The sequence below is a fragment of the Rhinatrema bivittatum genome, chromosome 1 (assembly GCF_901001135.1).
Source record: "Rhinatrema bivittatum chromosome 1, aRhiBiv1.1, whole genome shotgun sequence".
In the NCBI taxonomy this organism is placed as follows: domain Eukaryota; kingdom Metazoa; phylum Chordata; class Amphibia; order Gymnophiona; family Rhinatrematidae; genus Rhinatrema; species Rhinatrema bivittatum.
This window is the reverse complement of record NC_042615.1, coordinates 257,622,089-257,645,066: the sequence shown is the minus strand read 5'-3', so window position 1 is coordinate 257,645,066 and position 22,978 is coordinate 257,622,089. Positions and strand designations below refer to the sequence as shown.

The window sequence follows — 22,978 nt, the reverse complement described above, 5'->3', positions numbered from 1 at the left end:
CCTCACGGGTAACCAGACGAGAAACGGGAATGGGTAAGGGCCCAGCGATGTTGGAAACAGCGCTACAAGTTGTGGATGTTTGGCGTCTACTTAACCCCGGAGTTAAGGAGTTCACTCATTTGTCGAGGGCTCATGCGTCCTATGCCCGCATTGATTATATTCTGCTTAGTAGCCATGCTTTTCATATGGTCAGTGAAGCTGGAATTGAGGGAGTTGTTATATCGGACCATGCTCTGGTGTGGGTGGATCTGCAGCTTGCCCCACCGGGGGGGCGGACTAGGAACTGGCGCTTCCCGTATTTTTTGGCTACGGATCCCGCTTTTCAAAAATATTTGCTCGATAAATGGGCTGATTATGATACCCTTAATCAGGAGCACAAAGATGATCCCTCATTGTATTGGTATGCGGCTAAGGCTGTGTTGCGGGGTGATATTATTTCATACCTGGCCCATAGGCGAAAGTCTATTAATGGCCAAATTATTCAGTTGACAAATCAGATGCGTAGTGTTAAGCGACAGCTGTTGCGATCCAATACGGGGCCTCTGCGTGACCAATACTACTCTCTTCAGTGTGCTTTGAATACCGTATTGCATGCCCGTGCTAAGAAAAGTATCTTATACTATCAGTATCAATTATACCGCTATGGTAATAAGGCTGGGAAATTGATGTCCCATTTGATTCATACGTCTCGCGGCACCCGGTATGTGACTGGATTAAAGAATCCATCTGGTCACGTTGAAACTAATACCACCACTATTTTACGTCTTTTTTGTGATTATTATACTCAGTTATATAGTGCAGGTACCTGGTCTGAGGAGAAGTGTGCTCAGTTTTGTGCATCCTTGTCCTTGCCGATTCTCACGCCTGAACAGCGGCTGGCGCTTAATGGCCCTCTCACGGATCTTGAAATTCGCGGGGGGATCATGCAGACTAGACTGCTAAAGGCCCCCGGTCCGGATGGCTTTACTGCAGAATTTTATCGGTGTATTATAGATCAAGTCTGTGCCCCCATGAAGGCCTTTTTTATGGACTTGATTACTAAAGGTCATTTTCCGGTACAGGAGAATGCTGCTCATATTACGCTGATTGTGAAGCCTGGGAAAGATGCGCAGAAGGTGGATTCGTACCGCCCAATATCTTTATTGAACTGCGATCAGAAGATCTTGGCGAAAATTCTTGCTGATAGGCTTGCCAGGATTCTACCTGACTTGTGGGGGATCATCAGGTGGGCTTTGTTCGGAAACGCTATGTCCTTACTAATATTCGGCGCCTGCTTACGGCAATGGAAATTGGTCATAACACACAGGTCCCTTACTTGGTTGTGAGCTTTGATGCAGAGAAGGCGTTTGACCGGGTGGAGTGGCCGTATCTATTTACTATTTTGCGGACTATGGGATTTGAAGGGTTTTTTCTGCAGGCGGTATCTTTGTTATATGCGACCCCGCAGGCCTCCATCTTAGTTAATGGGGAACGTTCGCCACCCTTTCTTATCCAGCGTGGTAGCCCGTCAGGGCTGCCCCCTTTCCCCTTTGTTATTTATTTTACAATTGGAACCCTTGCTTTTGACCATTCAGGACACGTCTGGCATACGGGTCGTTAGATTGCAAGATTGAATATTCAAATGTGCAGCGTTTGCTGATGATCTTTTGGTCTATCTTACCTCGCCGCAGACCTCACTCCCTCTTCTTTTGGAGATAATGGGCGCCTTTGGGGATTTCTCAGGTTATCAGATTAATTGGGGGAAGTCAATGGCGTTGCCCTATCCTCCCACTTTCCGGGATAGTTGGTTGGGGACCTTCCCTCTGCAGTGGGCCTTGGGGGAATTTCGTTACTTGGGGATCCATATTCCAGACAACCCGGCTCGGGTCTATTCGGTGAATGTGGCCCCGCTCCTCCGCCAAACGCAGGAGCTCTTACACCGGTGGGAATCCCTCCCTCTCTCCCTGAGTGGCCGGGTGAATTTGTATAAAATGGTGGTGTTGCCTAAGTGGCTTTATCTTATGCAGAATTTGCCTATTTCCCTTAGGCGGGCTGATAAGCAGTCCCTGGACCGCGTTCTACGCAGGTTTCTATGGAGAGGGGGACAGGCGCGCTTACCCCTTACATGGTTACAGAGAAAATGGGGCGAGGGGGGCCTGGGAGTCCCGGATCTCCACTTATATAATTTAGCTTGTAATATTCGAATTATTCGAGATTGGATTATGGGACAAGCTGCTTATACATGTCTGGATGCCGATTCGGCTATAATGTCTCCAATCACTTTCACTTATACCATACAGGCCGAAAGCCGGCATATGCCCTCTGTTTTTGCCCAATCTGTCAACATATCTCCAATTAGGAAGGCCTGGATAACCCTTACCAAGCACCTACGATTGCCCCGTATATGTGCCTTTTTACTGCCGGTCCTGGGGAATCCTGAGTTCACCCCGGGCACCCACTCTCAGATCTTTCATACGTGGAGAGCCAAGGGCATCACTTATATGGGTCACTTTTTTCATGAAGATGGCCACAGACTTAAGTGGGATGAGTTCCGGGAGCGATATGATATCAGTCGTAAGGAAGTATTTTTTTACTTGCAGATTGATCATTATTTGCGCTCTTTGCCTCCTGCTTTTCTCCAATGTAGAACATTTCAGACCCTGGAAGCTGCCATGCTCCTCACCCAGTCTCGAGCGCCCTCTATTTCCCAGTATTATCGTCTATTAACTAAAGGTAGTTCTCTGGATTTCTTCGACATACTTGCTGCTCGTTGGACCGCTGATGGAGAATTTACTCTGACTGCCCAGACCTTGCGTTATTGTTATGGAGCGGTGTCCAAGATCTCGATTCGTAGCACATACCGTGTTTCTGTGCCTCGGGTTGTATGACTACTGTTGTTTATTGCTGGGTTCGGTGGCAGATTCAACCCGAACCCAGACGTTTGTAAGTCGGTTTTATTGAAATTTAATAAAAAATTGTTTGAACATAAAATGGCTACGGGATTTAAAAAATGTCCCATCTGTAATCTGACAATGTCCATTACAGGACCCACATCTTGAGTGTGTGCTTTGAGGGAAAAACATGTCACAACCTGCCCTAAATGTGCAGAAATGACTCCGAAAGGAAGAAAGGCCTGCCAAGAGAAGATGGAGCATTTATTCCATCTACAAATTTTGCTATCTTCCTCTACATCGACTAAATCGTCTCCGGCCAGAGGCTCAAAACGCATAATTTTGAGAAAACTTCATCCGGAAGGGTCTGGGGACCATCCATCGCCAACGTCATCGATAGCATTGACTAAGTCAGTGATCGAACACCGCTGGAAGCACAGTCATCGACATAGACACACATAGACACCTGCGGCGCTTCTCTCTCTGGAGGAACCGACTGCAAAACGGCCAAGAATTCAGGAAAATTGGGCATCCAAATGGCAGATGAAATTTAATGTGGATAAGTGCAAGGTGATGCATATAGGGAAAAATAACCCATTCTATAATTACGCAATGTTGGGTTCCATATTAGGTGCTACAACCCAAGAAAGAGATCTAGGCGTCATGGTGGATAACACATTGATATCGTCAGTTCAGTGTGCTGCAGCAGTCAAAAAAGCAAACAGAATGTTGGAAAGTATTAGAAAGGGAATGGTGAATAAAACGGAAAATGTCATAATGCCTCTGTATCGCTCCATGGTGAGACCGCACCTTGAATACTGTGTACAATTCTGGTCGCCGCATCTCAAAAAAGATATAATTGCGATGGAGAAGGTACAGAGAAGGGTGACCAAAATGATAAAGGGAATGGAACAGCTCCCCTATGAGGAAAGACTCAAGAGGTTAGGACTTTTCAGCTTGGAGAAGAGACGGCTGAGGGGGGATATGATAGAGGTGTTTAAAATCATGAGAAGTCTAGAACAGGTAGATGTGAATCGGTTATTTACTCTTTCGGATAGTAGAAAGACCAGGGGGCACTCCATGAAGTTAGCATGGGGCACATTTAAAACTAATCAGAGAAAGTTCTTTTTTACTCGACGCACAATTAAACGCTGGAATTTGTTGCCAGAGGATGTGGTTAGTGCAGTTAGTATAGCTGTGTTTAAAATAGGATTGGATAAGTTCTTGGAGGAGATGTCCATTACCTGCTATTAATTAAGTTGACTTAGTTAATAACCACCGCTATTACTAGCAACGGTAACATGGAATAGACTTTTTTTGGGTACTTGCCAGGTTCTTATGGCCTGGATTGGCCACTGTTGGAAACAGGATGCTGGGCTTGATGGACCCTTGGTCTGACCCAGTATGGCATTTTCTTATGTTCTTAAACACCGGTACCTTCGACACCAGGGCCTTCACCCTATGGACATGCAGCAGTTGTCGAACCTCCACAGAGCTCTGTGGAAGGACCATCGACACCTCCACCGCGTACAGCTGCTTTGCCTGCACCAGCTGTTCCGCAGGAATTGTCTGATTTCATCCATCAAGCGGTGCTCCAGGCCTTAAAAGAACAGATGTCGATTCCGGTGCCTCCACCAATGCCGACAACCTAGTCTATGCCGGTGCCTGCACCGATGCCGGCACAACAACCTAAGTCGATGCCGAGACTACCATCGATGCCAACGCCGACTCCATCGCCGATACCAGACCCGATGCCGATGTCACCTGGGGCTCCAGGGCATCCTGAAGTTGCGCTGTACCAACTTCTCATGAAGAGGTTTGATGAAGTAGTCTGTGCTCTTCCACCCAAGCGACAATAAGAGATTCCTGGACGGATACCCATCGATGATCCGCAACCAGGTCCTTCAGGACTTCCTCGTCCACCTAGATCTTCTCTGATATCTCCACATCAGGAAGATCCATACGATACTTGGGATGATGGGCATACAGACACTTCCTCTGAAGAATTTGTCAGATCCTTCACCTCCAGACCAAAGGAAGAAATCTCCACTGGAAGATTTATCCTTTATGTATTTTGTCCAGGATATGGCGGACATCATACACTTCACCTTGGTAACGGAGGAAGATTCTAGGCAATAAACATTGGAGATTCTCCAATTTGTGGACCCTCCAAAACAAGTAGTAGCCATACCTGTCCATGAAGTCCTCCTGGACTTATAGCATCGAATTTGGGAGCACCCATGCTCGGTACCTGCTGTCAATAAAAGAATGGACACTACTTATTTGGTACAGTCTGTTCCTGGCTACCAAAAGGCACAGCTTCCACACCAATCTGTGGTTGTGGAATCCGCACAAAAGAAGTAAAAAAGGATAAGGCTGTGTTCCTCCCCTCCCCCAGGAAAGGATCGTATATTCTTGGATTCCCTGGGAACAAAAATTTATCAAGGAGCCATGTTAAATACCAGAATTTCATCTTATCAATTATACATGACTCAATATCAAAGAAATCTGTGGACACAGATGCAAGATTTTACAACATCATTACTACAGCAATATCAAGAAGCAGCCCAAGCAATTATTCACAAAGGACTTGAAGCTGGCAAGCACGAAGTCCGAGCTGCTTATGATGGGTTTGAAACAGCCTCCAGAGTAATGGCCTCTGGTATAAGTGTGAGACGTTGGGCATGGCTTAAAGCCTCGGACCTCAGGCCTGAAGTCCAGGAAACATTAGTTGACTTACCATGTCTTGGTGACAACCTTTTTGGTTCCAAGGTGCAAGATGCGGTTCCACAATTAAAAGAGCACACAGAAACCCTGCGACAGCTTTCGTTAATTCCACAGGATTCTGCTACCCAGTCATCTCGTCTGCCTCCAAGAAAAGAATCTAGACGTCCGTTCCGTCGACAGAGGCGTTATTACCCTCCAGCATCAAGGGGCAGATCTACTAGGCTGCAGCAAAGAGCTCAGCCCAGACAACCTAGGGCGGCTAGGCCTCAATCTCCACCACAGACTGGACCGGCTGCATGCTTTTGAGGGTTTTCCCAGAGACCAAGGCCATCTCTTCAATCCTCAACCAGATCTTCTGGTAGGAGGCCAAGAATCCTCCTTCTACAATCATTGGTTACAAATAACAGACCAATGGGTACTCGCAATAATATCTCAAGGATACCAACTCAATTTTGTCTCAATTCCAAGAGATTCTCCTCCAAAACATTTTCCATTAAGCGAAAATCACATAATCCATCTACGAGTAGAATTATCCACCCTTCTGAGAGCCAGAGCTGTAGAGCCGGTGCCCCGGACTCACCATTCCAAAGAAAACCGGAGGCCTATGTCCCATCCTAGACCTCAGAAATCTCAACAAATTTCTGAAGAAAGAAAAGTTCAGGATGGTTTCTCTAGGCACCATGCTTCCACTTCTTCAAAAAGGAGATTGGCTTTGTTCTCTGGATCTTCAAGACGCTTACGCTCACATTCCAATATTCCCTCCTCATCGCAAGTACCTGCGCTTCGTGGTGGGTCATCAACATTTCCAGTACAGAGTACTACCATTCCGACTTGCATCAGCTCCCAGAGTGTTCACAAAATGCCTGGCAGTAATAGCAGCACACTTACACAAAGAAAGTGTCCATGTTTTTCCTTATCTAAACGACTGGCTCATCAGAAGTCAATCTCAACAAGGAGCTCTGGCTTCTCAGTCGAGCAATTGCTCTACTTCACTCCATGGGCTTTCTCACCAATTATCAAAATTCCCATCTCATTCCGTCTCACCTGCTTCAATTCATAGGAGCAGAATTGAACACCATACTTTCAAAAGCTTTTCTACCCGAGGATCGGGCAGACACACTTTCCCAGTTGGCAAACTCATTACACTCAAAGAAACAAGCAACAGCTCATCAGTTTCTAACCTTACTAGGCCACATGGCCTCCACAGATCACATCACTCCTATGGCAAGGCTAGCCATGAGGGTAACCCAATGGACTTTAAGATCACAATGGATCCAAGCCATTCAATCACTGTCCTCTCCAATTCAAGTGACCAACCAGTTAAGATAATCTCTACTTTGGTGGGTGAGCAAGGACAACTTGCACAAGGGCCTACCCTTCCAGCAACCATTCCCACAGATAACTTTAACTATAGATGCATCCACCTTAGGTTGGGGAGCTCACATAAACAATCTCCAAACCCAGGGTACTTGGACAAAACTCGAAGCAACATTTCAAAACAATTTCCTGGAACTTCGAGCTAGACGTTATGCGCTGCATGCGTTCAAGGACTGCCTTTCACACAAGACTGTTCTGATCCAAACGGACAACACAGTAGCCATGTGGTACATCAACAAACAGGGAGGTATGGGCTCCTATCTACTTTGTCAAGAAGCCGCACAGATTGGAACTGGGCCCTGACACACTCAATGTTTCTTCGGGCCACTTATCTGGCAGGCATTCACAACATAGTGGCAGATCGACTCAGTCGTCAGTTCCAACCGCATGAATGGTCCCTGGATCCCTCAGTAGCGACCAGGATATTTCAACGTTGGTGGCAACTAACAATAGACCTCTTTGCATCACACCTGAATCACAAAGTGGACAAGTTCTGCGCCCTGCACAGAGAGAAACAACAGCCAGCCAAGGACGCCTTTGCTCGCCCTTGGAACTCAGGCCTTCTATACGTGTATCCTCTGATACCACTCATAACCAAAACTCTAGTGAAGCTACAACAGGACAAGGGGTCCATGATACTCATAGCCCCGTATTGGCCTCGACAAGTATGGTTCCCCACACTGCTAGACCTCTCAGTCAGGGATCCAATTCGCCTAGGAGTAGCTCCCACTCTCATAACTCAGGATCAGGGCCGGTTACGAAATCCCAACCTTCAGTCCCTATCCCTGACAGCATGGATGTTGAAAGCTTGATATTACAACCACTCAATCTTTCATCTCTCATATCTCAAGTGCTTATAGCTTCACGTAAACCTTCCACAAGAAAGAACTATTCTTCTAAATGGAAGAGATTCACTTTCTGGTGCTCAGCAAAAGATATAAATCCTTTCACTTGCCCCACAGCTTCTCTACTGGAATACTTATACCATCTTTCGGAATCTGCTCTCCAGACTTCCTCTGTAAGAGTACATTTAAGTGCAATCTCTGCTTACCATAACAAGATAGGAGATGCACCTATATCCACTCATCCTCTCATAAGTAGATTTATGAGAGGTCTAACTCACCTTAACCCACCAATTCGAAAACCCGTCCCAAGCTGGGACCTGAATTTGGTACTAACAAGACTCATGTGCTCTCCTTTCGAACCCGTTGACTCTTGTAATCTTAAATTTCTCACATGGAAGACTATCTTCCTCATAGCCATTACCTCAGCTAGAAGGGTTAGTGAGTTACAAGCACTTGTCACATACGAACTTTATACAAAATTCCTACATGACAGAGTGGTTCTCCATACACATCCAAAATTCCTTCCCAAGGTAGTTACGGAATTCCACTTGAACCAATCCATAAATTTACCCACATTTTTTCCAAGGCCTCATTCCCATCCAGGAGAAACAGCCTTACACACCCTGGACTGTAAGCGTACACTTGCTTTCTACTTAAATCGTACTGCACTCCACAGAAAATCCACTCAGCTTTTTGTTTCTTATGATCCAAACAAACCGGGTAAAGCAGTGGGTAAACATACCCTATCCAATTGGATAGCAGATTGCATAGAGTTCTGCTATGAACAAGCGGGCCTTCCTCTTCAAGGGCGAGTAAAGGCACATTCAGTAAGAGCAATGTCAACTTCAGTAGCACATTTTCGTTCAGTGCCAATCCTAGACATATCCAAAGCAGCAACATGGAGTTCTCTTCACACGTTTGCAGCCCACTACTGCTTGGACAAAGAAGGAAGACAAGATTCAGCCTATGGACAATCTGTCTTAAAGAACTTGTTTCCAGTTTAATCCCAGCTCCTTCTATATCCAATGTTCTGTGATCTTCGGCTGACTCATTTCAACAACAATACTTCACTGTTGCCTCAATACAACATGACTCAGCCTCTAGCTCGCTATTCACCCATATGTGATGACTAGCATCCTGCTTGTCCTGGGATAAAGCAAAATTGCTTACCTTGTAATAGGTGTTATCCCAGGACAGCAGGATGTAGTCCTCACAGAACCCACCCGCCACCCCGCGGAGTTGGGCCTCAGACTTTCATTATTTTATTTTGCTAACTCTTATGCTATATAACAGACTGAAGAGAGACACCTGTGGCAGAGAATATCATAGCATGCTGGGCATGCTCAGTGGCCTCACAGGGCCAGTCGAAAGTTTCTAGAAACTTTGACAGAAAGCTTTCCCGCCTGGGCTCCGTTCAGTGACGTCACCCATATGTGAGGACTACATCCTGCTGTCCTGGGATAAAGCAAAATTGCTTACCTTGTAATAGGTGTTTTCCCAGGACAGCAGGATGTAGTCCTCACAGAAACCACCCGCCACCCCCGCGGAGTTGGGTTCGCTTACGATTTATTATTTTATTTGTTTAGCTCACGCATAATGCTACAAACGAGACTGAAGGGAGACCCCTGTGGCTGAGAGTATCATGGCATGCTGGGCATGCTCAGTCTACCAGCCAAAACTTTCTAGAAACTTTTGTCAGAAGTTTTTCCGTGTCAGGGCTCCAGCTGATGTCACCCATATGTGAGGTCTACATCCTGCTGTCCTGGGATAACACCTATTACAAGGTATACAATTTTGCTTTCTGGGATATCCTCAGAGGAATAAGCGAGATAAGGCATTAGTTCTGATGTTTTTATCTCCAGGGCAGTATTTCAGCACAAAGTCGAATCTGTTGAAAAACAGAGACCATCTCGCTTGCCTGTAGTTTAGGCGCTGTGCGTGGCGGAGGTATTCCAAATTCTTATGGTCTGTAAAGACTGTGACTTGATGTTGCGCTCCTTCGAGGCAAGGGTGCCACTCCTCGAATGCCATCTTTATCGCCAGGAGTCTTTATCTCCTATTCCGTAATTTTTCTCTGCTGGAGAGAAGAGACGAGAGAAGAAAGAGCATGGGTGTAAGGCCTTGGAATCACCGGCTTGGCTTAGCACGGCCCCTACGCCAATGTCTGAGTCATCGACCTCAACGATGAAGGGCTTAGCGGGATCCGGTTGTCGGAGACACGGCTTGCTCAAGAAGGCGTCTTTTAGTTTCTGGAATGCAGCTATATCCTCCGTAGACCAATTAGCAACATTGGCACCTTTCTTCGTCATAGCTGCAAGCTGAACAGTGAGTGAGGAGTAGTTCTTGATGAAAGACCTATAATAGTTCATGAATACTAAGAAACGTCTGAGAGCATTCATATCCGTGGGTTGAGCCAAATTCTTTATGCTCTCCAGCTTCTGTGGATCCATTTGGAACCCATGGTTGGAAACTATATGTAGCCTAGGAAAGGCACTGATTCTTTGTGAAATTCGCACTTAGATATCTTAGTGTATAGATGATTCTCACGGAGTCTTTACAGCACTCTTTGACATCCTCTAGATGAGTGGTCATGTCTTGAGAGAATATCAAGATGTCATCTAAGTAAATGACACATTTGTAGAGGAGATCTCTGAAAATGTTGTTCATTAAATTTTGAAAGACAGCCTGGGTGTTGCACAGGCCAAAGGGCATCACTAAATATTCAAGGTGACCGTCTCGGGTGTTGAAGGCCGTCTTCCATTCATCGCCTGAGGGAATGCGAAGTAGGTTGTAGGCTCCTTTAAGATCAAGCTTGGAGAAGGTCTAGGCTCCTTTGTAGTCTGTCAAATAGCTCTGAGATGAGAGGTAGCGGGTGTAATGGTCTTTCACAGTTCTCATTCAGACCTCTATAATTTATACATGGACGTAAAGTTCCTTCCTTCTTCCCCACAAAGAAGAAGCCTGCACCTGCCGGAGACTTGGAAGGACTTATGAAGGCTTTTTGAAGGTTTTCCTGAATATATTCGGACATGGCTTTATTCTCTGCCACAGAGAGAGGGTACACCTGTCCCTTGGGTGGTTCAGTGTTCGGCTTCAGATTAATAGCGCAGTCATGGGATCTGAGAGGCAGTAGTACGTCTGCAGCTTCTTTAGAAAAAACATCTTGGAATGATGCATATTGAGGCGGCAACCCCGGCATCACTGGGGTAGCTGGCATGCAGGGAATAGGAGCGACCTCCCATCAGGTATTTACCATGACAGTCTGGGCCCCATCCTGAGAGCTCCAGCATAGCCCAATTGAACTGCTGCATATGCTGCTGCAGCCATGGTAACCCCAGCACTTATAGGGTGCATGGCCTTTTCTAAAACAAAGAAGGAGATAGTTTCAGAATGGAGAGCACCATTCCGCAGACATACTGGTTCAGTGAGCTGGGTTACTTCACCCGGCAAGGGCTCTCCATGAATTAAAATAGGAATAGCGGAGACTTCATAGTGGTAGTAGGAATCCGCAAGTGCTCCACTAATTTTTGAAGAATGAAATTACCTCCTGCTCCTGAGTCCACTAGGGCAAGAGTCTGATACTCCAAGGGTCTGCAGATCAAGGATACAGGAAGAGAGAGCGGATGAGAGGGGGCAGTAAGACCTAAGAAGAGTCCTCCTTCAGGACTTAGGTCTTCCAGTTTCTCGGACATATAGGGCATGTTTGAACATCATGGCCAGCTTGTCCACAGTACATGCACAGCCCCAGTTTCTTCCTTGTTCTTCTCTCTTTAGCTGTCAGATGGCTGTGGCCTAATTGCATTGGTTCTTCTTCGCCATCAACTGGAACCGGAGGAACAGGCCTGGGTGTGGACTTAACTAGAGTTTCACCCTGAAAGGGTCTTCTGGGAGTTTTGCACTCTTGAACCTTGTCACGAAGTCGGCGATCAATCCTTGTTGCCAACTTCACTAGTTCAGCCAAACTCTCAGGCATTTCACGAGCAGCTAGCTCATCCTTCAGATGAGAGTTCAGTCCTTCAAAGAAGAGGGTCCTCAGGCATTTGGGGTCCCAATGTAATTTAGACACCAGTGTCTTGAATTCGATAGCGAAGTTAGCCAACGGTTTATTACCTTGCTTCTGGTGAACCAAAGAAGGTCCTGCAGTGGTATACCGGGCAGGGTCATCAAAAACAGATTTGAATAGCTCAAGGAATCCTTAAGTGTCATGTAGAATAGGATGCTTGTGCTCCCACAGTGAAGAGGCCCAAGTCAATGCTCTTCCGTCCAGATAAGACAAGATATAGGTGGTCTTGGCATAAGCTGTGGGGAAATGGCTAGGTTGCAGGGAGAAGTGCATGCAACACTGATTAGTAAAACCTCTGCATCTCCAGACCTCCCCTGAGAAACGTGTAGGAGCAGATAGAGGTACAATAGTCTTGACTGTCACTTCTGGTGGTGTAGCTTCTTTATTTGAGGTGGTGTGTTAATTCATCTGTGTGCAGCAAGTTGAATACAGTAGTCAAACTCTCCACGCACTCTGTTCTGAGATTTGCTAGGCCAGGCCTGGAATGGCATGCAGTGCGGTGAGCTGAACCGAATCCATGGAGTTAGCAATCTGTTATGGTTAAGCAATGTTTGGGTGCTGTGGCAGATGACCACGCCCATGGAGAGGAGCCTCATGAGGCGCCAAAGTACTGGGCTAAACGCAAACGCACAAACACAGAGTTTAGTTCTTTTATTAAATAGCTTGTAGTGTACCACCAGAGGTGGCAGTAGTGAGGTAGTCTGGAAGTAGCAGTCTCGGGACCCTCGGCAGAGGGGACCCTTCTCACCCCATTGGTATAGGGGAATTCCGGTGCATGTTTCCCAGCAAGGTAGTACTGTGGATGAGATAGACTGAGGGTTAGATTACTCACTAGATGGTTGCTGTTGGTATGCAATTTCACCAGGTTGAAGAAGTTAGTTAGCGGCATCGAGGCAGGGAGAGCAGGCCCTCGTGGAGCAAGTACCTGATCCCTGTAAGGCACCTGAAATAAAGCAGAGGGTCCCCGAGAAGTGGGTACCCAGGTTAGCAATACCCCAAAGGGCAGAGAGAGAGCTTCCAGCGGCAGCATGGAAGTGGCAGAGTAGCTTAGAACCGGCCGAAACAAATCCTTTGCTAACTCAATGAGCTAGCAACTTAGAACAGGCTATATACCTGGATGGCGTGACTTCAGTAGAGGGGAACGCCCCAGAGGTTCTCGCCAATGCTGGAATAAAGACGTGGGTGGCGTGTGCGCGCGCACCCTAGTATGCCCTTGGGAGGAGCATGGAGGGAGGCAGCACCATAGCCGTTCCGGGGACGCCGGAGAGGTCGGCTTGTGGACGCAGCAGCAGCCATTTTCCCTAGGGATGTGGGAGGAGCTGTGAACAAGGTGAGGCAAACGGGGCAAAGCTGTCTAGCACCGGACGCAACACCCATTAAACCATGTCTATCTAAATGTTCTGTGATTCTATTCTTTATAACAGTTACTACGATCTTTCCTGGCACTGAAGTTAGGCTCACCGGTCTATAGTTTCCTGGATCTCCCCTGGAGCCCTTTTTAAATATTGGGATTACATTGGCCACCCTCCAGTCTTCAGGTACAATGGACAATTTTAATGATAGGTTACAAATTTTTACTAATATGTCTGAAATTTCATTTTTAAGTTCTTTCAGATCCCTGGGGTGTATACCATCTGGACCAGGTGATTTACCAGTCTTAAGTTTGTGAATCTCGCCTACCACATCTTCCAGGTTCACCATAACTTGGTTCAGTTCATCTGAATTATTACACTTAGAAAAAGTCTCTGGAATGGGTATCTTCCCCACATCCTCTTCATTAAACACTGAAGCAAAGAATTAATTTAGTCTTTCTGCAATGGCCTTATCTTCCCTAAGTGCACCTTTAACCCCTCGATCATCTAACGGTCCAACCAACTCCCTCACAGGATTTCTGCTTCAGATATATTTTTAAAAGTTTTTATTATGAGTATTTATTTCTATGGCCAACCTCTTTTCAAATTCTCTCTTAGCTTGTCTTATCAATGTCTTAGATTTAATTTGCCAATGCGTAAGCTTTATCCTATTTTCAGTTTTTGAATGACGATCTTTTGGCTAAAATAACCTCCTTCACCTCACTTTTTAACAATGCTGGCAATTGTTTGGCCTTCCTTCCACCTTTCTTAGAATTCATCTTTGCTGCACTTCTAAAATGGTGGTTTTTTTTTTATTATATCTTTATTGATCATTTATCATTTACATAAACAAAAAGAAGGCATATTTTGCTTATACAAGAAATACTTTCACAATAAAATTTTTTTATAAGATATTCACCATATACAAGCAAAATACAAGTCCACATCTAGGGGGATATCAGAGGCAAGTTACAAAAACAAAGAAAATTATCCTTAAACATGGCAGCTGTATATATATTATGACTACTATTCCCTGCTAGTAACTAGGTGTTCATTATTCACTAAAGATTTATCATTTAAAAAGGTCTCCAAATGAGTTGGATCAAGGAACATGTATGATTTCCCTTGATAGGTTACTAAACACTTATAGGGAAATTTTAGGATAAAAGTAGCCCCAAGAGAAATCGTATGCTTTCTATGAGAAACATTCTTCTACGATATTGTGTTTCACGAGAGACATCTGGGTATACAAAAACTTTTTGCCCACAAAATTCAACAAATTTAAATTTAAAGTACTGTTTAAATATTAAATCCTTATCATTATCTGTTACAAATGTAACCAAAAGCGTAGTTCTGTTGGATATAATATCCTGAGAATCTTGAAGAAACTCAGATACATAACCTTGTCATAAATAATAGCTTTTATCATATCCCCCCTCAATACTCTGAGAAGATTTAAATTCCAGTAGATAATAACATTTAAAAAGCATAATTTCTCTAACATGAAAAATTTGTAGAATTTCACCAGTATACATTTTTAAGCAATTCCACAGGGGATATAAATCTAGTTGTTGGGAAAATTCACAAACCTTAAGTTTTTATGCCTCGTTACATTATCTAGCTGTTCTATTCTATTATATAAGAGCAAACTATCTTTAATATTAGATTATAATAACATTGAATATTAGTGGTAACCTGATTTGAATTAACCATTTGGCCCTCAATTGCAGCAACTCTGTGTTCCAAGTCCAAAAATTATTTGGAGGCTTTTATAGAATAATCAGATAATTGGGAGACAGTTGCAGATAATGCAGTCTCAGTCCGTGAGACTACTCTCCATATGTCTCTTAAAGTTACATTCTCTGGCTCTTCTGGATCACCCGATAGTTTAAATTTTTCCTCTGAATTCAAAGCTATAGGCTCTGGAATTTTTACTCTCAATTCGGCGTTTCCTACTTCGGTTCTCAATTCCCCATTTAACAGGACTTCCGAAACTTGACCCACAGCTGTTGGAGTACTGGTCAATGTTAAAGCAAAACGGACATCCTGAACATGCTGTTGAGATATCAATTCCAGTGAATTTACATTAAATGGGGATCCATCAACATCTATGTCCATAGATGTGGATGGAGATTTAAAGGGCGATCGCCTTGGGTATAAATCAAGTAGCTGTGGAATTTAATAACAGCGGTGTGTGAGTGCAAGAAACCAGCACTCACAGCGTCTCTAAAATAATTTTGGAGATTACAACACACATAATAAGTGGTCAAATTGGAACACATTGGAAGCTCTATGAAGAAAGGTGTTCCTTTATTATAAACGCTGTGACGAATTATACCGTGTCATGAGTTATTTTGTTTTTAATTGTGTGAATGGGTGAGTGATTGTTAGACACAATTTTAATAGTGTACATGTTTACTGATTAGATATGATATAAACATTATTGTACAATATTGTATTGTAATTCTTATACATTTCTCTGTGTATTTGTGTACATTCAATTATTAGAGATTGTTTCTTTATGTACTCCCTATGTGTTGTGTGCCATTTTTAAACAATGTCCATGCCTGTTGCACACTCTTAACCTTTGTAGCTGCTCCTTTCAGTTTTTTTTTTTAAACTATTTTCCTCATTTTGTCAAAGTTTTCCTTTTTGAAAGTTTAGTGCGAGAGGCATGGATGTACTTAGTGTCCTCTTTCCTGTCAAACATGATTTAAATTTAATCATGTTATGATCACTATTGCCAAGTGGCCCCCACCACCATTATCTCTCATACCAGATCCTGGTCTCCACTGAGAATTATATCTAAAATTGCTCTCTCTTGTCTGTTTTTGAACCAGTTGCTCCATAAAATTATTATTTATTCAGTTTAGGAACTTTATCTCTCTAGCATGTCCTGATGTGACATTTACCCAATCAATACCAGGGTAATTGAAATCTCCCATTATTACTTCACTACCAATTTGGTTAGCGTCCCTAATTTCTCTTAGTATTTCACTGTCTGTCTCATCATTTTGGCCAGGTAGATGGTAATATACTCCTATTGCTATACTCTTCCCTAACACTCAAGGGATTTCTACACATAAAGATTAGATTGTGCATTTAGTTTCTTGCAGAATCTTTATCCTTTTGGACTCTATGCCATCCCAGACATAAAGTGCCACCCTGCCACCAAGTTCTTCCTCTCTATCATTGCAATATAATTTGTACTCTGGTGTAGCACAATCCCATTGGTTATCTTCCACCATGTCTCTGAGATACCAATCAGTCATCATTCAGTGCTATACACTCAAACTCTCCCATCTTATTTCTTAAACTTTTCGCATTAGCATGCAAACACTTCAGTGTGCGTTTTTTGTTTGTATTAACATTCTGCTTTTCAGTTGTCAGGGATAATTTGGAATATTTTAGCCCAGGTGATTCTTTACTTATAGGCACATGGAATAATTTTCTTATTATTGGAACCTCTCTGTTGGAATGCCCTAACTCTAATGCTTCATTAGTATCCTTCGAAGATAGCTCCTTTTGAACCATGCACTGCCGAGCGACTGTCTGCTTTCCCCTTTGTTGTAGTTTAAAATCTGCTCTATCTCCTTTTTAAAGGTTAGCGCCAGCAGCCTGGTTCCACCCTGGTTAAGGTGGAACCCATCCCTTCAGAAAAGACTGCCCATTCCCCCAAAAGTTCTCCAGTTCCTTAAAAAACTGAATCCCTCTTCCTTGCACCATAGTCTCATCCACACTTTGAGATCTAGAGCTCTGTCTACCTCTGGGGCCCTGCATGTGAAACAGGGAGCATTTCAGAGAATGCCACCCTGGAGGTTCTGGTTTTCAGCTTTCTACCTAAGAGCCTAAATTTGGCTTACAGAACCTCCCTCCCACAATTTTCTATGTAATTGGTGCCCACATGTACCACGACAGCCTGCTCCTTTCCAGCACTGTCTACCTAGGTGACGCATGAAGTCCACCTCCTTTGTGCTAGGTAGGCATGTTTGTTTCTTTATTTAATTAAAGGTTTTTATATACCGGCATTCGTATGTACATCATGTCGATTTACATGGAACTGTATTAACAAGGAAAGAGAAATACATGAAACTAAGAAGTAGTAACTAATATAGGAGTAACTGTAATTCAATAGCAAGAGTAATAAGATATATTAACGATAAGTATGTTACCAGGTGATCCTCACGCCCACCAGCCACCCAGCTATCTTTATTCCTAATAATCGAACCTCCAACTATGACTGCTGACCTAACCCTTCCGCCCTGGGCAGTAGCCTTGGGAGGCATATTCTCTGTGTGAGAGGACGATGCATCTCCTGCAGAGCAGGTTCCTTGCTGCAGGATCATTTCCTGCCACACTATGTTGATGCTCTCTGACCAGAAGACCTTCCTTCTCCAAGGCAGCCCCAGAGCTGCCACACTGGAGTTGGGGCTTGGCAACTATGTCCCATCTATATATCTCTTTGTCTACCTTAGCTCCTCCAGTTCTGCCACTCTAGCCTCCTGAGCTTGGACTTGTTCTCTGAGAGACAGCCTTCTGTAACTTCACAGTCTTATTATTACTACTACTATCTTCTCAATGACAAGAAAATTGAATCAGGATTTTAAAAACAAACTGAATCATTTAAGATTTTAGCTAGTGCTGCTGTAACAACACAACTTAAGTTGCATAACCCTTTATGTGCTTCATTGCAAAATCTTTTCCAGCCCCAATTTGAGTTGATGCAGTTTGTGTGCATATATAAAACAAATTTAAAAAAGTACTTTTGGCTATTACTCAAATCCTAATTTCCATAGGTTCAATTAGATATTGATATTCAATAAATTTTCTTGTCTTTTTCAGTATGAAGATGAAGAAGCTGCAGAAGAATTTAAAGTTGCTAGCTTTGTGGACATGGTTCAAGATTGTGCGCAAATTGGCATTCCTTACAGCTCTCGGGGTGGGTAATAGTAATCAGCATTATCCAGCATTTTGTAAGTTTTGTTGGGCATATGTTATGTTAAACTCTAACAGCATTAAATAGTTTTTGTGGTAGTAGGCATTATTGTGATATGGCTTCCTGAGTCTCTGGCATGTGGAAAAAATGCTGGGTATTTGTCAGTGAAGATTTATGGTACACAAGATTAGTAAAAGCAAATTTTAACAGACTTGTAACCGGTAGGCCTGTGAGGTAGGGCAAAAAAATGTTTTATTGCATGGCAACTTAAGAGCATGTTTTATGGGTGGGAAAGGAAAAACTTTAGACAGCCTACCCCCTTTCTTCTGCCTCTCTTGCAACTGGTATATTCCCTTTTGCTTTCTACCTTCATAACTCTCCTCTTCCCTCCTTCCCCCACAGCATCCATACCCATCCTCAGTACCTCATATTTCAACCAGCATTTTCCCTAGGCCGGTATTTCCCAGCCAGTGTGCCATCAGACCTAATCACGAACCACTGCCTGATGTTCAGATCTAAAGCAGCACATTTAATTTTTAATTTTTATTAATTTCACAAATTTGTATTTCCTAGTGTGTAGACAGATGGACTCGGGACCAGTGGATTTATGCTCACCTGCCAACAGGAGACTGAGCAAGCAGACGTCAGAGTATAAATAACCCCGCAGTGACCCCACCCTGCCAGTATTCTCCATCTCCAGCAGATGATGGATGAGCATCTCCCTATGGGGATTGCTTTGAGCTTTTTGAAAGGAGAAATTTGAAATTCTAAATTCAGGAAAAGAAAGCTCTGCTCTCCTGCAGTGATTCCTAAAGGTCCCTCCCCCAGTTGAGAATTTCTGAGGCGATTTCTGTGGTCCCTCAGAGGTGTGCCTTGGTCTGGTAGCTGGGTTTCCCAATGTGGACTTAGCTGCTAGTTCAGCTGAAATGCAGCGGGTACAGGAGGCTGAGCGTGGCGGTGACGGCAGATGCCCTTTCCCCCCACAGCTGGAGACTATCTCTGTGTTGGGATTCTGCCCGAAGCTGGAGCTTCGGGCAGACTCTTACCTTCCTGCTCTCCCCGCCTGCCTGTCCTTTCGACGCCGTTTCCTCGCGGCAGGGAGCCGCGAGCCAGCCCATCTTTGCAGCATGGAGCAGCCGCTGATGTCATCGTTCCGCGGTCTGAAGGCTGCCGCAATGTTTTCCGTTTCGCAGCCCAGAGGCCGCAGTCCCCAGTGTTTCCTGGTAGCTGGAGCCGTCTTTGGTCTCTCTTCTGCGTCAGGGAGCCACCTCCAGCGTTGGGGCCTGCTCCGTGGCCCAGGACCTGTTCCGCGGCCCAGGACCTGCTCCTGTGCTTCAGTAGTGGCAGCATGGCCACTGACCATTGTCCTGCCCACTTCCCCTAAGGGGCAGGGGCTGTGTCTTCCAGCCAGATTTAAAGGGCCAACTAATCTGGCCCCACCTGGACTCACCTTCAGCCCTATTTAAGGGCCCTGCAGTCACTCTGTCCTTGCCTTCGCAAGGGGTTAGTCCTCCCTAGGACTTCTAGTCTTCACTCCAGCTTTGCATTCCTTGTTCCTCGTGGGATCCCTTGTTTCGTTCCTGGTTTCTGCTGATGTCTTGATGTTTCGTGATCCAGTCCTGATGTTCCGTGATGTCTGTGATCCAGCCTTGATGTCCTAAATCTCTAGTTCTTCGTCCACCTTTCCTGGCGTGCCACTGTTGTGGTCCATGACCAGCCTATGGGTGGGGGTGGGGGGGGCTGTGTAGTTCACTTCGTGGTAGTTCACTTCTTCTTGTCTGCAGCACAAGCCTCCGGAGGGTCATCCTTACCTGAAGCCAAGTCCCGTCTTGGTCCTGTCCTCTGATTCCTTTGTGTCTGCTTCTGTCCATGAACAAGACTCTGCCAGAGCCGGCTCTGCTCCAGCGTGGTCCACGACCAGCCATGGGCGGCTGTGTAGGGCACACACTGGTGCAGGTCTCTACTGAATCTTCGACATGTTCCAGTCTCAAGTTCCACTTCTACTCCTGGAATCTGCTCCGCATCCAGCATGGTCCGTGACCAGTCCCGTGGGTGGGCTGTGTAGGGCAAGCTGCGTCGCAGCCTCAACCTAGTACTTGATCTCGAATCCTCGTCTGAGTCATCCTAGCACTCAGTCTCTCCACGTTCCAAGTTCCTCATCTGAGTCTCCATGTTCCAGAGTCGTTTTCCACCCTTGTCTCCTGTCCGGCCTGCCGCCTTTGCCATTACCTAGCGGCGGGTCCGAAAGGGCTTGGAGTTGTCGGAGGACCACTCAGAGACCAACCTTGCATGGTGGGTCTCCCTGAGGCTGTGCAGGTCGGCAGGGGCTTGGTCTACAGTCTTCACCCATGCTCAGACATGTCTCGCCAGCCTCGGTACCGCTTTGGAGTCCTCCGGGGTTGTGCTGTGGTCCAAGGGCACACAATCCTCTTGGAAATGGGACCGCTCTTCTAGCGCTCCCTAACACTCTGTACTCAGCCGTTAAGAGCTGAGCTCAGGTAAAGCTTAAAAAAAAGGAGAGAGTTTTTTACCTGAATCAGAGACAGAGAGATTTCAGGACTTCCTCTGGTCTCTGTTCTTGGCATCCCATGCCGACGTTTGTTTCCACTCCTGTTGGGGTTGGGGAACTGGACAGCCTGTGGGTTGAGCTGTCCCTGGTGGGCTAGGCCCCACACTTAGGCTTTTTTCTTCCATGCCATGGGGTAGGCAGTGGTAGCCATTTTTGCTCGCTCTAGTGCCTGTTCTACTGCCCTCTATAGGCTATCAGTGTGCGCCGTGTGTCGGCTCTGTGCATGCATTGTGTACTTGTTTTTTGGGCACGCTTTTTACGTGCACAAACCTTTTTATGCACTTAACTTGGCAGAGAGGCTGCGCGTGTGCCTTGCTGCGCTTTCTTCTAGGTGCTTATTTTTTTGGCACGTTTCATTTTTGAGTATGAGCTGTTCCGATGCATGTTTAGTGTAGTGATGGCCTCGGTAAGCAAGAAGCCTAAGCGTCATCCTATTTGTGTTACCTGTAATATTAGGGCTTCTCAGCCTGACCTAGCTTCTAACTTGTCAGTGCTGCTCAGATGCTCGGGGAGAGTTGTCTTTCTCGGATTTTGGTAAGCCTGGCTCTTCCCATTCTGATGATGGGATGGTCTCAGCCTTTACTGGGGGGATGCCAAATCTTGGTTCTCTCTTGACTGGCTACTTTGCTGGCGAAAATAGTTCTGTGGGACCAGCTGCATTTCCTTCTGGGCTTGGTCTGGACCCGGCTGCTTTTTCTTGGGTGGAATTTTGTCAAGGCTTACAAGCCTTTCTTCAGGCTCAGTCCTCTGCTTCTCCTGTTTCTGTCCGGTCGGACACTCAGCTGGTGGCTCCTCCCTCTTCGAGTCCTATACTTAAGCTTTTGTGTTCGTTTCGGCTCCCTGTGGGTGTTCCCAACAGGAATCCGGATGGCACTGATGATGAGGTTGATCCTGATTCCCTGGAAGATGGGGAAATTCCTCCAGGGCTGGATCCGTATCGAACCATGTTGTGGTTCTTTCATAGAGATGAACTAATGGTGCTGATTTTCCCAAACCTTGAAACAGCTTCGTGTTCCTGGTTCAGATGGTATGTCAGAGCCAAAGAAGAATCTCATTTTGGTTTAGTTACATAAAGCCTCTTGTTTTTTCCCGGTAATGGAGGACATTCAGGAATTGATTGATCTGGAATGGGATGCTCCAGAGACAAATTTTAAAGGGGGGTGGACATTGGAAGGCTTGTAACCCCTGGATCCGGCTGAGAAAGAGCATTTGCATTTTCCCAAAATGGATGCTTTGGTATGTGCTGTATCTAAGTGGACGACTATCCCCATAGAGGGAGGAGTGGCCTTGAAGGATGTACATGATAGAAGGATTGAGGCTATTCTTAAGCAAGTCTTTGAGGTAGTGGTGATGAATTTATAGATTGTCTCCTATTGCACCGTAGTGGCGAGATCTTGTCTGCTTCTCTCTCAGGAGGTTGTGAGTATGGAGGGAATTCCAAAGCGGATATGGAGCCTGCTGCTATCTTTTTAGCAGACGCAGGCTGTGATTTGTTCTGGACCTCAGCCAGAGGAGTGGCTTTGGTGATAGCAGCCATTCTAGTTGTAAAATTGGTCAGTTGACAAAGCTTCCAAAGCCAATCTTATCAAGATGTCCTTTAAAGCTCGCTCTTGTTTGGGAGTAACCATGCAGTGACCCCCAGCCTGCCAACTGCTCTGTCTCTATATGCTGGCATAAACCCACTGGTCCTCAGTCCATCTGTTTACACTAAGGATAGCAAAATTATCAGGTAAGTAATTGCTCCATTCCACTCATATCTAAAATTCAAAGCGGATTACATAAAAATATTTATAATACAAAAAAATGACATAACATCAAAAAATATAATAAAAATTACAAGCATAAAACATCTTATAAAAGATGAAGACTAAAAGATATCGACTTAAAAATTCATACAAAACAATACGTCTGTGCATCAAATCACCTAAAGTCATACTAAAAGAAACCATGATTCTATCTCCAAATGCTTCCTTAAAAAGAAAGTTTTAGCTGTTTTTCTATAGAGACTGGACATATAATACATCTGGTGTCAGCAAAAGCATTCCAGAAAGATGGTCCTACCACCATCTAAGTGTACCAACCTATATGAGAGAACCTTGAGCAAGAATCTGCCTTCTGATCAGATCTTAAGTCAAGGATTGATCCAGGGTATGTTATTGTTATATCTCAATTTATTAATCGCCAGTGGATTTTTGCCGTCTAGGCTTCGGTGGCAACAGTCTTCTAAGATAGAGGGTTT

At 45.0% G+C, this 22,978-nt stretch overlaps 1 protein-coding gene across 1 annotated transcript in view; it reads left to right on the top strand.

Moving 5' to 3' along the window:
• Nucleotides 1-22,978, top strand: part of C1H20orf194 (chromosome 1 C20orf194 homolog) — a 794,595-nt gene that overhangs the window by 105,455 nt on the left and 666,162 nt on the right. The window contains 1 exon segment of the mRNA XM_029594038.1: nucleotides 18,077-18,173. Within this exon segment, the coding sequence (XP_029449898.1) occupies nucleotides 18,077-18,173 (97 nt within the window).